The sequence below is a fragment of the Microtus pennsylvanicus genome, chromosome 3, assembly GCF_037038515.1.
Source record: "Microtus pennsylvanicus isolate mMicPen1 chromosome 3, mMicPen1.hap1, whole genome shotgun sequence".
In the NCBI taxonomy this organism is placed as follows: Eukaryota; Metazoa; Chordata; class Mammalia; order Rodentia; family Cricetidae; genus Microtus; species Microtus pennsylvanicus.
In genome coordinates this window covers 28,070,845-28,082,153 of record NC_134581.1, presented here as the reverse complement: position 1 = coordinate 28,082,153, position 11,309 = coordinate 28,070,845, and the positions used below count along the sequence as shown (strand labels likewise).

Here is an 11,309-nt window from a genome sequence, read left to right as displayed (position 1 = left end):
TGCATAAATGAGCATAAAGACTTTGTGGGTTTGAGACCACCTGGCATCCATTTCACATGTATCTAATCTTCTTCCCACAAGAAATGCCTTTCCCCACATGACACACTGGTTGATGGGACTGTCAACCAAAGGGCCCTACTCAGGTGCCAAAGCAAACACCTGAGTCAACCTCAACCAATCCATCTCGGTCTTCCAAGACCTCTGAGTGTCTGAAGCAAGGGGTAGGGGAATAAAAGAAAGGGAAGGCAAAAAAATGGAAAGACAAAGGAGACAGGAGGGTAGGAGGAGTGGGTAAGAACAGGGAGAAAGGTGGGAGAGATCGAGGAAGAAGGAAAAAAAGAAGAAGAGGGAATCCAGCTTGGCTCTTCAGCTCACCAGTGGGCTCCCCCATCTGGCCCCATGTCTTCCTGTTCTCCTCCAGCGATTTGAGTCAATATGACGACCAATGACATCAGAGAGATGTTCTCAGAGCCCCTCAGCTGTAGGTTTCCAGGCAGACTGTGTTGGCCCCCAAAACCAAGATCTGAGAACATTCCCCAAGACCTCGAGATGTGTTCATTAATTAATTTCATTAGGAAATACTGGAGCTGCCAAAGGCTACAAGAAACCTAAGAATAAAAAAGCTTCCAGATCACGAGGCAATGGTGGCGCATGCCTTTAATCCCAGCACTTGGGAGGCAGAGGCAGGTAGATTTCTGTGAATTTGAGGCCAGCCTAGTCTATAAAGAAAGTTCCAGGATAGCCAGGGTTATTACACAAAGAAACTGTCTCAAAAACCAAGAAATAAAAATAAAGATAAAAAACCTTCGAGACCACCAGAGAGCTCCTGGTCAGAACCTCACACTACAGTGTCTAGCTTGTGACTCTTCTCTTATGAGAAATGCGAGTCTGAACACAAGATTTATACCTCATACTCCACATCTGTGAATGGCAGCTAGACCACCACATCAGCTCTTATAACAGGCCGACATGCTTCAACCTGGCTTCGTCTGTGCCTGCCCACTGAGTTCCTCATGCCTTGTCTTCGCTTCCTGATCAGGCCTTGCCCCTGGAGCTGTGTCAAGACCACCTCACCATCAAGTGAGGCTGCCTTTTGCTCAGAGTGGGAGAGACTTTGTCCTGCTCTTCTGTATGAGAACCAACCCTCCATGGACAGACTCCAGTTCTGACAACTACCTTCTCTGGCCTGTGTTCTGCCTTGGTGGAAACTACCCAGCACACAGAACCATCACTGAGGTCTCCTCGGGGACTACATTGTGGCTCAGCCAGGTGACCAAGTCCCGGCAGGACAGCTGTTCCTCAAGTCCCTGGCCATTGTCTCCTCTTCGTGGGTATCATAATCATCTCCCCTGTTAGGTTCCAGCATTCTATCTTGTCCTTATTACTCCTTCCTTTATCCAAACCCAAAATTTCCCACCCAGGCTTTCTGTAGAATTACCTTCCTCTCCCAAAATGGCCTATTACAGTGTTTGCTAAATAAAAGCCATTATAAGAGAAATTTTGACCTGTGCTTAAAATAGCAATCACTCCTTTCTTCTGTTATATATGAGTGCTTCTCCAAAGATACTGGCACCTAGTCAAAATGCGGCAGGTACTCAGGGTGCCTCTCAGAAAGCATTCGGCTGGAACTGGGGTTGGGAGTGGGGGCTTTGCTATTATCTTGTCAACACTTAAACTGCAAACAGTGTGACCCCAGATGTACTAAACAAGAAGTGACTTGCCCCCACTAGTGACCTTAGAAATGACCCACAAGGAGATCACTGACTCCGGACTGATAACTGGGAAACCTGCAGAGGACTGAACTAGGCCCCCTGAATACAGACAATGGTGTAGCTTGGGCAGCATATGGGGATGCTGGCAGTGGGACCAGAATTTAGCTCTAATGTGTGAACTGATTTTGTGGAGCCCATTCTCTATGGAGAGACATCTTGCTCAGCCTAGGAATCGGGGGGGGGGGGGTTGGTTCCACCTTACGGAGACGATGGGACAGACTTAGTTGACTTCCCAGGGGAGGCCTTACCCTTTCTGAGGAGCTGATGGGTGTTGGGTGGGGGGAAGTGGGGAGCAGGAAGAGAGGAGGGAGGGGGAACTGGGATCAGTATGTAAAAAATAAATAAATGGATGAATAAAATAAAAAAAAGAAATGACCCACCTGAGCCCGTGTTCCCTTCTGCCAAATGAGACCCATCATGTCGTCTGTCATATGGACTCTAATGGACCCTACTTACAGGACATTTGTGCACTGTGCCTGGCACGCGGTCATCTTGGCACATTTGGGGCATCTGACAGTGAGGTGGGAACGATGATAGGATGTCATAAAGAACACTGTGCACTAAGGAGTCATTTGGGAAGTATGAAAACATAAATGAAGTATTACAGGCAGCTCAGTCTTAGCCTCCACAAAGGGAACGCCCAAGCCACAGCCTTAGGAAAATACTGGGCTCACCAGTTAATAGGGCTGGTTAAATAACTGAGCTAAAAATCACAGATATGGTGTTAGCGCAGAGAGAAGATGTGTTTTGTTTTGTGTTTCGTTTGTTTGCTTGCCTTTTTATTTGTTTTTTTTTTGGTCTTTGGGGGTTTGTGAGTTTTTTTTGTTGTGTTGTTTTTGTTTTTCGAGATAGGGTTTTTCTGTGTAGCTTTGACTATTTTGGAACTCACTTTGTGAGGCCAGGCATGGTAGCATACGCCTTTAATCCCAGCACTCCAGAGGCAAAGGCAGGCAGATCTCTGTAAGTTCAAGGCCAGTCTGGTCTACAGAGTAAGTGCCAGGACAGCTAGGGTTGTTACACAGAGAAACCTTGTCTTGAAAAAAAAAAAAAAAGACATGTGCCAACATTATCAGGGCTGTTTTTCTTTTAAAAGGTAATAACCCAATTCCATTCTTCATGTAGGTGCTGAACACAAAGATGAAAACATGAAATATTTTAATTCCTCTTAGGCACTAGTGCAATCCTAGAGAGACTGAAAATTTGCCAGAGTAACTGGGACGTCTCAAAATGGAATTGTAACATTTAGACCTCAATGGTTCTTGAAACTTTTTCCAGTCCCTGAAATGCTTAAAAGATGCTCATATTGGCTGAGACCTCTGCAGTTCACAAATGCACAATAGCAACCTGCATTATAGTGACACTCTTTCCTGTGGCAGACTTTTAAAATTATCATTTTGTTTGACAATAATTCCCATGTTGCTTTTCTATGGAGGAGTGTTCAAATTTGTCCTATTTCTGTTTCAAACTTAGTATGGAAAAGACTGCCATCTAGATCCTCCTTGGGAGTTAATGTGCTATTCCTTTTCATCCATATTAATTTGTCTTGCTTTCTTAGCTTCTGTTAGCCCTGCATCTGAAGGTTGAGATTTGGTAGAATGCAGCTGTACTGAGTCTGAAGCTATTTGACAGAGCATTTGTCCCCAAATTGTCCTGTTCTGGTTTCTTGGGTTGAATCTTTTACTTAGTACTCCCTTAAGAAATAGCTATGTGCACAGAACCCTTGGTCCCGAGGAAACGCAAACATATACTGATAAGATCCAGTGCCTTCCCTTCTGATGGATCTTTCCTACGGGAGGAAAACAGTCCTGTACAGAACACAGAAAAGAGGTATACCAGTTGGCTTAGTACACTTGATACCTTTGTCCTTTGGATACATTGTAACCTGAGCTTTGCTTTTCCAGGTTTGGATGCTGTTTTTATGCACACTACACATACAGAGAGAGGTCCCTATGCAAGTTCTAGGAGAAAGGAAATTTGATTAGCAAAACTTGCCAGTTTCCTTGTTCTTCATCCTACGTGAGACTTCTGAGCTGCTCCTGTGACAGTGGTCACAGAACAAGTCCTCGTTCTGTCGGTCTTCAAGTGGATGATCTTGAGGTTCTCAAGCTCCACTGATGACTCAAAGACACTGCCAGTAACTTCCTATCGCCAGCATGGTGGGGGGGGGGGGCTTGTCATGTGCACACTGAGTTACTCAGAACTTCACCACCAGAGTGTTCTTAGACACCTTTGCTTTCGGGACTGTCACATGTAGTAACTCTGAAGTGTCCCTTGCCCTTCCTCTCCCTTGCAGCTCGACATGCCGTTCCCTGCATCTGGAACAAGAGCTCTAGAGGCACACAACCCGTACAACTGCATGCTTAGGAAGGCTTCACGGTTGGCTTAATCTCCTGCGGTTGTCATCTTGAAAGGCCTACTCACTTTGTTAACAAGGAGAAGGTGTTTTAACTTTGTGCTGAACATTGCAAATTATGCATCTGCTTCCATCCAGAAGACAAACCCACTTCGAGGTGAATTTCTATAAAGCCTTGTCCATACACCTGACACGGGAGCCCTCACAAAATGTTTCTGAGTCCAGTGGTGTCACAGTGATTACTTTACCCATCATTCCCTTTGCAGAGGGACTGTCACAGGCATGTAGTTTAAGCAGCCCCCCATATACTTTTGACATTTTTTGCAGGTAACTGATTTGACCAAATGTTATGTTTTGACCTTGACTACACTTTATCGTCCCATTAGCGACTGTATAGATCAGCCTTTCCCCTTTAAAGTTCCTTCAAGTTTATAAACACCGGCACCCCCAAACACTGACTCAAAACTTCCCCATGGCACAGACTTAATGTGTTAGGTCAAATTTAACATTTTCTTGAGCACAATCCGATTTAGGATATGCAGGGGTTTGATAAATGCTAAGCCTTATGACTTCTGTTATTAAAGACTCACAGCAGACTCTGCAGCTGAGCCGGTCAGTAGCTCTTCCTTGAGCTACAAAAACAGCAGCTGAATAGCCACAAGGGAGGGAAGTTATTTTCTTAGCCTTGACAATTTGAAAGGGCTCTCCTTAAGGTGAGTGACAAGGGGGGATCTGTCAACTCTGAATTCATCTCTGGACAGCCCATCACAGCTCAAGCCATTTCTTCCTTTGCAGCTGTCCCTTTGTGCCGATCCGCATTGGATCCTGACATAGAACTGTCGTGGCTCTGATACAATGATTGCTCACTGACTCTCCAGAGGCCTGAGATCAAAAGGAGCTCATCACGCACTGTTAGCAGATATTAAGGCATTCTCTTGGGGGCCAGGGTTGCAGTTCAGTTGGTAGAGAATTTACCTAGCATGCACAAAAGTTCCAGATTCGATCCTCGACATCATACAAAACAAACATGGTGGTATACAATGATAAACCGAGTATTTGGGAGGTAGAAACAGGAGGCCAGAAGCTTAAAGTCACTCTTGGCTGTTTAATGAGGTTAAGCCTGTCTGAGTCATATGAAAACCTTTCCCCAAAAAGAAAAAAAAAACCATAGATTGAGAATGTGACTTCATCATAGAGCGCTTGCCTTGGTCTTGCTAGGTTCAATCCTCAACATCAAAAAAAGAAAGGAAGAAAGTCTCTTGGTGAAGACCCCTTAAAGAAAGTTCAAGAACTCCATATAGGGTATTGCATGGGTCTGTGTGTTGAGGGGTTGGGGATGGCAAGAGACATGTCATCATGAGCTACCATGTCTAAATGAAGTGACCCACGTATCATTTCTCTCTTTCTCTTTCTGAATTCATGTCTAGAGACTGTGTTTCAAACATGATCTTTATTTAATTGCCCAGTTCCCAGGGAATATTAACTTGATAGTCTCACCCAAATTCACATTCATTTTGAACCAGCAGCGTAATCCAGCCACAACTACACAGGGCAGAACTGACTGTAGCCAGGCTGTGAACACACTGGAGCAGGGAGCCCTTGTCTCACTCCGTATCCAAAGCAGAACGGACTTTCCCACAGCAGCCATTGCTCTGCCCGGCCACAGCTTACAGCACATTTTATCAGTCTATGCATCCACAGCACTCAAAATAGTAAACATCACAGTTTCTTCAAAACAAACTTCACAGACCACGCCTAGGCACCCGGGCAATTCTGATCCACAGTTAGATGTCAGATCCCTGCTCTCCTGTGTCTGTGCCGTTTGGGAAACAAATACTGAATTCCTTATTTTGGATTTGCCTCTCCACATTCATCAGTTCTGCAGTTCTTTCTAATTCCCTGGTAGGAGTTAAAGGGCTGGGTCACCTTGGAAACACCACAGGTGTACCATTGCTTGCTGCGTCCATCTATCAGAGCCTGCAGGCCACGACCTCCCCCAGAGACCTGGTACTGGCACTGAACAGGTGAACATCGTCTTCTCCTCTTTCCCTCTAAACATCTCCAGTATCTGATAGTTACACATTTCATTTACTTATTTAACAAGTATGTAACAAGCACTCACTGTGGGGGAAATACTGAAGGGCACAGATTTGCCCCAGTCCCTGGACCCAAGGGACAGTGTGAATGCAACCTTTCATTGGTTCTGAGATTCCTGAAACTCAAGCACCAAGCCTGCACCTTTGTCTTGTTCCAAACTCCTATTTGTTGACTAGATGTGCTGCCTGGATTTCATTCTCTAAATGGAGCTTCCTAATTAACAAATATATTCCAAAGTCAAAGGGCTACGCCAGGCATGTCACCAGTCAGGCCGAACTCACAAACAGAATCTCTCTGGCAGAGAAGCTGCTCTGAGGAAAATTTCCTCCCGCTGACGGACATCCTGCCAGGTTGGGCAACGTGAAAGGATTGCTTTCAACCACGCGGCCTCAGAAATGGTCACAGTTCTGCTGCAGTTTGTCATGGCCCAGGTCTGCTTGCACCAGGGGCCGACAAGAGCTTGTTAACGCCAAAAATGCTTCTCGGAGCTCTGGCAGCTAAATGTCACGGATATGACTATCTCAGCCTCTAGTGGGAACAACACCCAGCTCACTTTCCTAGAATGCAGCGAGGTACAAATCTCCAGGAGCAACAATTCACCTTTTCAAATTGCAGAGCCCAGGAGTGGCAGAGTGGAGAGACTGCAGCTGCTACAAAACAAGGAAAATACAGAGAGAACCTCTGCAAACAGAGGAGGGGAGAGCTGTTGGGGTTAGCTGAGAATTTCCTCTCAGCCGAGGCCATGAAGGCTCTGCAAGCAGAAAGGCTCTGTATAGCATCTAGGAAAGCTTATAAACACAAGATCCCAAAACATAATTCCAGTCTAGGTTGATTCGAGTCGCTAGAGATGCTGGAAAAGAATAGAAGGGAGCTGTTTTAAAAACCTTCGGCTCAACCAGAAATGAATTTCACTGTGGCTGAAAAGAGCTGGTTCTAATGCCATACAGAATTTGTTTTTAAATGGTTATTTTACCCAGAATCATTGTTTTTTAATGACACTACCCTAATTTGCTGCTAAGTCTTTTTCATCTATAGTCACCCAACATTAATATTTATTTTGTTCATTTAATTTTAAAGTATTCTTAAATTAGAGCTCTTACAAAGATTCCCCTGCTGCTGAAGGCACTACCATAAAAATACTATGGAAATCTTGAGCAGTGTTATAATAGCTGTCTAGCTCAGTCACAAGACATGGCAAACAATTTCAGTAGACTAGGAAATAATCATACTAAGACACCTTTTTTAAAAAATGGGTTTCTTCGTCTTGGATTTCACATTGCAATGATAACTAAACTCAAGAATCACCTCATGTTAAAACATTCCCTATGTACATATTCTCTTTCTCTTTTAAAATAAAATCCTCAGCATTCAACCCACATTTGTAGGCTTCCCAGATTCTCATAATAAATTACTGTAAAATAAAGCTGCAGGAAAACTGGGCTTGTACCGCATTTAATATAATATGCAATATACAACTATACTGTCTGTTTTTCCTATTTGGGTTTCATAATTTCTTAACACAACACCATACAGAACACTTCAGCACAATATGAGTTCAGGACGTGGGAGTATCATAACCACTGCTGGGAAATTCAATGCCAAATCTCAGAATCCCAGAGTAATTCATTTTTATTTCCTCTTCTTCAGAATCCTCTTAGTATCTAAAAGTTCTTAGTTAGAATCCTACACTGTCTGCCTCATGTACTTTGTTTTGCAAATTTACCTTTAGGAAAATAAGGAGAACACCATGGCTCCAGGACACCCCAAGTCTCCAGCAAACTATTTCAAATTCCTGTCCTTTAGTATTACTGGTTTGGATGGGACGTGAGGAGGAGAGAAAACCTGTGGGTGTCCCCCTAGTCCTCAGTTACAACTTTGCCTTAATATGCCTCCGGATACTGTGTCAAAGACAAAAACACTCCAGGTGGATATTTCTGTCCTTCCACTAACTACAGAGATTGCTGCCACCAGGGCCAATAGCATTCACTCCATTTTGAAACTCATATTCTAAACATTAGAACTTTAAAACTATATATACATATGCCTTTAAATTTTCCTCTTTTTTTCTTTCTGAACCAACTTCAGAACAAAACCAGCAGTCTCTGCTTCAAGGTACCCTGTCTCAACTCACAATACAGTAGTAACCAAAACCGAATGCCTTCAAATCTCAAGGGCTTGTTTCTTCCTTTCTCTCCTCAAAGCTGAACAGGAAAGTAGTGTGTGCTCTCTTCTCTGCCCTGCCTGGTTTTGCCTGTAAAAGACTGCTTCCATTCCTGGGCAGCTGGCAGGCTGTGGATTGCACGTGAGAAAACAACTCCCAATTATTATGAAGGCAGAGGCTTCTCCCAGCTTAGCTATCCCCCAAGTAGGGAGAGGAGGGGAGCAGAGGCCACCTGAAGTTACCAAGACAAGTAGCACTGGTAAACCCAGAGTAATGGAGGCAAATATAAAAAAGAATATTATTTATTATCTTCTTTATTAATACTCACATGTCACCTTTGCTGCTTTACACAAAAGTCTATTTTGAAGGATACCTCCTAGGTTTACCAGCCTGGTGGGGGCTTTCTGCTCTGGGACCACTTTCCCCTTCTCCACCCACCCCACTCCACATCCAAATTAATCTTACACATTCACAGATGCCACAAAAAATTTGTAAACAAGATTTGCGTTACTGGAACTTTGATTTAACGACATTCCACTTCAATATGGAAGGGAGGAGGGAGAGGATGAGAAGGGGAGAGGAAGAAGAGGTAGGGGACAGGGTAATTTGTCAGAACTTTCAAGTCTTGCCTTTTCTGAGGTGTGTGTGTGTGTGTGTGTGTGTGTGTGTGTGTGTGTGTGTGGTGAGGCTGTTCCTTGAAACTCACTGACTCAAAACGTTGACAGCAAGTGCCGGTGTGGTTATTTATATTATATATCTATAATAGAATATGTGGGCTTCCTCAGCTTGGGCCTGGGCTGTGTTTGTTTAAACACAACACCATCCTCTTTGTGGGTGTCTCCAGAGGGTGTCAGATCTCTTTGGAAACCCTCTCAAAGCCGGGGCTTCCGAAGCAGGGTCTTGCTGAGGTCTTTGACCTCTTCAGGGCTGTTGACCCTCTCATAGCCCAGCACTGCCATAGGTTGGTAGCAAAACTCCTCCACCTGCTTGATCTGCTGGAAGGTGAGCGCGGTCCGCCAGGCATTGGCGGCCTGAGTGGCATTGCGAGCTGACACCACGAACGGCTTAGAGGAAGAACCCGAACCACTGGTCATGTTCAGGGCAAACTGCTCCATTTCAGGACTCACCAGCAGCCCCACAAAGTCGTACACCCTCCTTAGAGTTTTAACCGGGTCTCCCACCAGATCCTCGTACCTCACCACTAAGTAGTGTCCCTGTAGCCAGTCAGGCGGCTGCAGGGCTGTCTGCAGCGTTTTGGCCATACTGTTGCAGATGACCTCCATTGCACCCAGAGCATGGTAGTCTGCTGGTCCACCCATACCCTCCTTCTTGACACCCAGCTTGTGGCCAGCGGCCTCCAGGAACGGCATGCGGTGGGCTCTCGGATCCCGGCTTCGCACCACCTGTAGGCTTTCCCGGATGAGGCCGTGGCGTGAGCGGATGCGGGAGCTGGCAACCGCGCGAGGATCCCGCACCAGGTGGATGACCTTGAGGTCCAGGGCTGGATCTCGAAGCAGCGGCGCCAACACAGCCACATCGAAGACGCGCACGCCCTTGATAACCAGCGTGCGATATTTGCGGCACTCCTCTTCGAAGCGTGCCAGGCGTTGAGGTGGGCACTTCTTACACACGCGGTCGTCCACCAGCCCGACGACCTCCTTGCGGTAGGCGGGACAGAGTGGCGAGGAGCACACCACCTTGTTGGTGGCTGCCCCAAAGATGCCCAGAGTGGTGAGGTTGCGCCCCCCACTGCCGGCGGGGCTATACAGCTGGAAAACCGAAAGATCGCAGCGGTACAGAGCGCTCAGCATGTCCCGCGCTGCCCCCTGCAGGGAAACCGCGTCCCCGGGGTACAGTTTTTGCCACACGTGCCACACAGGCTCGTAGAGGAAGAACACCTCAGGGTTCTGGTTGAAGAGCTCGCCGAAGAAGGACGAACCGGAACGCCACGTGGTGAACACATACACCAACTGCCGCTTGTCCCCTCCACCCCTGGTGCCTCGAGTTCCATTGCCTGGAGAGGCTGCAGCTCCTACAGCCCCCGCCGCGGCTGCGGGAACTGCCCCCAAGCCGGCTGCGGGAGGGCGGTATGGAGTACGGGGGTCCATGCGTGGGTGAGCGCGGGGTGGCGCTGCAGGAGGCGACCCCGGCCGTCCCCAGCCGCCCCCTGTTGCCCCCGCCGCGGCACCCAAAGGCCCGTCGGGGTTGCACTGCTGCAGCGGCTCCTTATGCCACTTGTAGTCCAGAAGGTTGAGCATCGTGAGCACCAGCAGCAGTGCGTAACCCGCGCACAGCACCAGCGCCTTCCTGCGAAACACCTTCATCCCGAGAGGGGACGCAGGCCAGCGGCGTCCTGCGCGCCGGGGCCACGGCGGGAGCAGGGCCCGCTGCACGGCGGCAGGCGCAGCCGGCAGCGGCCGGGGAAGCGCGCCCGGGGGCAGAGCTCGAGGCGAGCTGCGGCTCATCACAGGCACAGCCGGGGCCGGCGGCGCGGCGGAGGCGGCCCTGCAGCCCGGGAGGGGGACGCTGCAGGCCGGCTGCGGGCGCCGGGACTGGGGCCGCCGATCAGAGGCGGGCGCGGCGGCAGAGGCGGCTGGTCCCCAGCGCCCAGGGCTGGCTCTCCCATGGCAGCGGCTCCGAGAAGGACCTGCGAGGGGAAGCGAAGTGAATGGGTGAGCCCAGTCTCCCGCCCAGATGCCTCCTCCGCCAGAGTAACGCCCACCCCCCGGTCTGTGGGCCGCCCCCACTTACCTGGAGCAGCGGATGCGCCCCAGAGTGTCCCCGGATCTCCGACCGGTGGACTGTCCGACTAGCGCTCTCCTCGGTTTCTGTCCGGTTCTCTTTTGCCAGGGGTCCCCAAGCCTTCGAGGGAGCCGCGGGACTCCGCTGCCCTAGCCCTAGGCAGAGTTTCCCGGCAGCGGGCGCC

General features: G+C 48.1%; 1 protein-coding gene across 1 annotated transcript; it reads right to left on the bottom strand.

The window, feature by feature from the left end:
* Window positions 1–5,560: 5,560 nt before the first annotated feature.
* Chst2 (carbohydrate sulfotransferase 2) lies at window positions 5,561–10,986 on the bottom strand. Its single transcript, XM_075964986.1, has one exon. The coding sequence runs from the start codon at window positions 10,846–10,848 to the stop codon at window positions 9,256–9,258; it is 1,593 nt and encodes a 530-aa protein (XP_075821101.1). The 5' UTR covers window positions 10,849–10,986; the 3' UTR covers window positions 5,561–9,255.
* Between the last annotated feature and the right edge of the window lie 323 nt (window positions 10,987–11,309).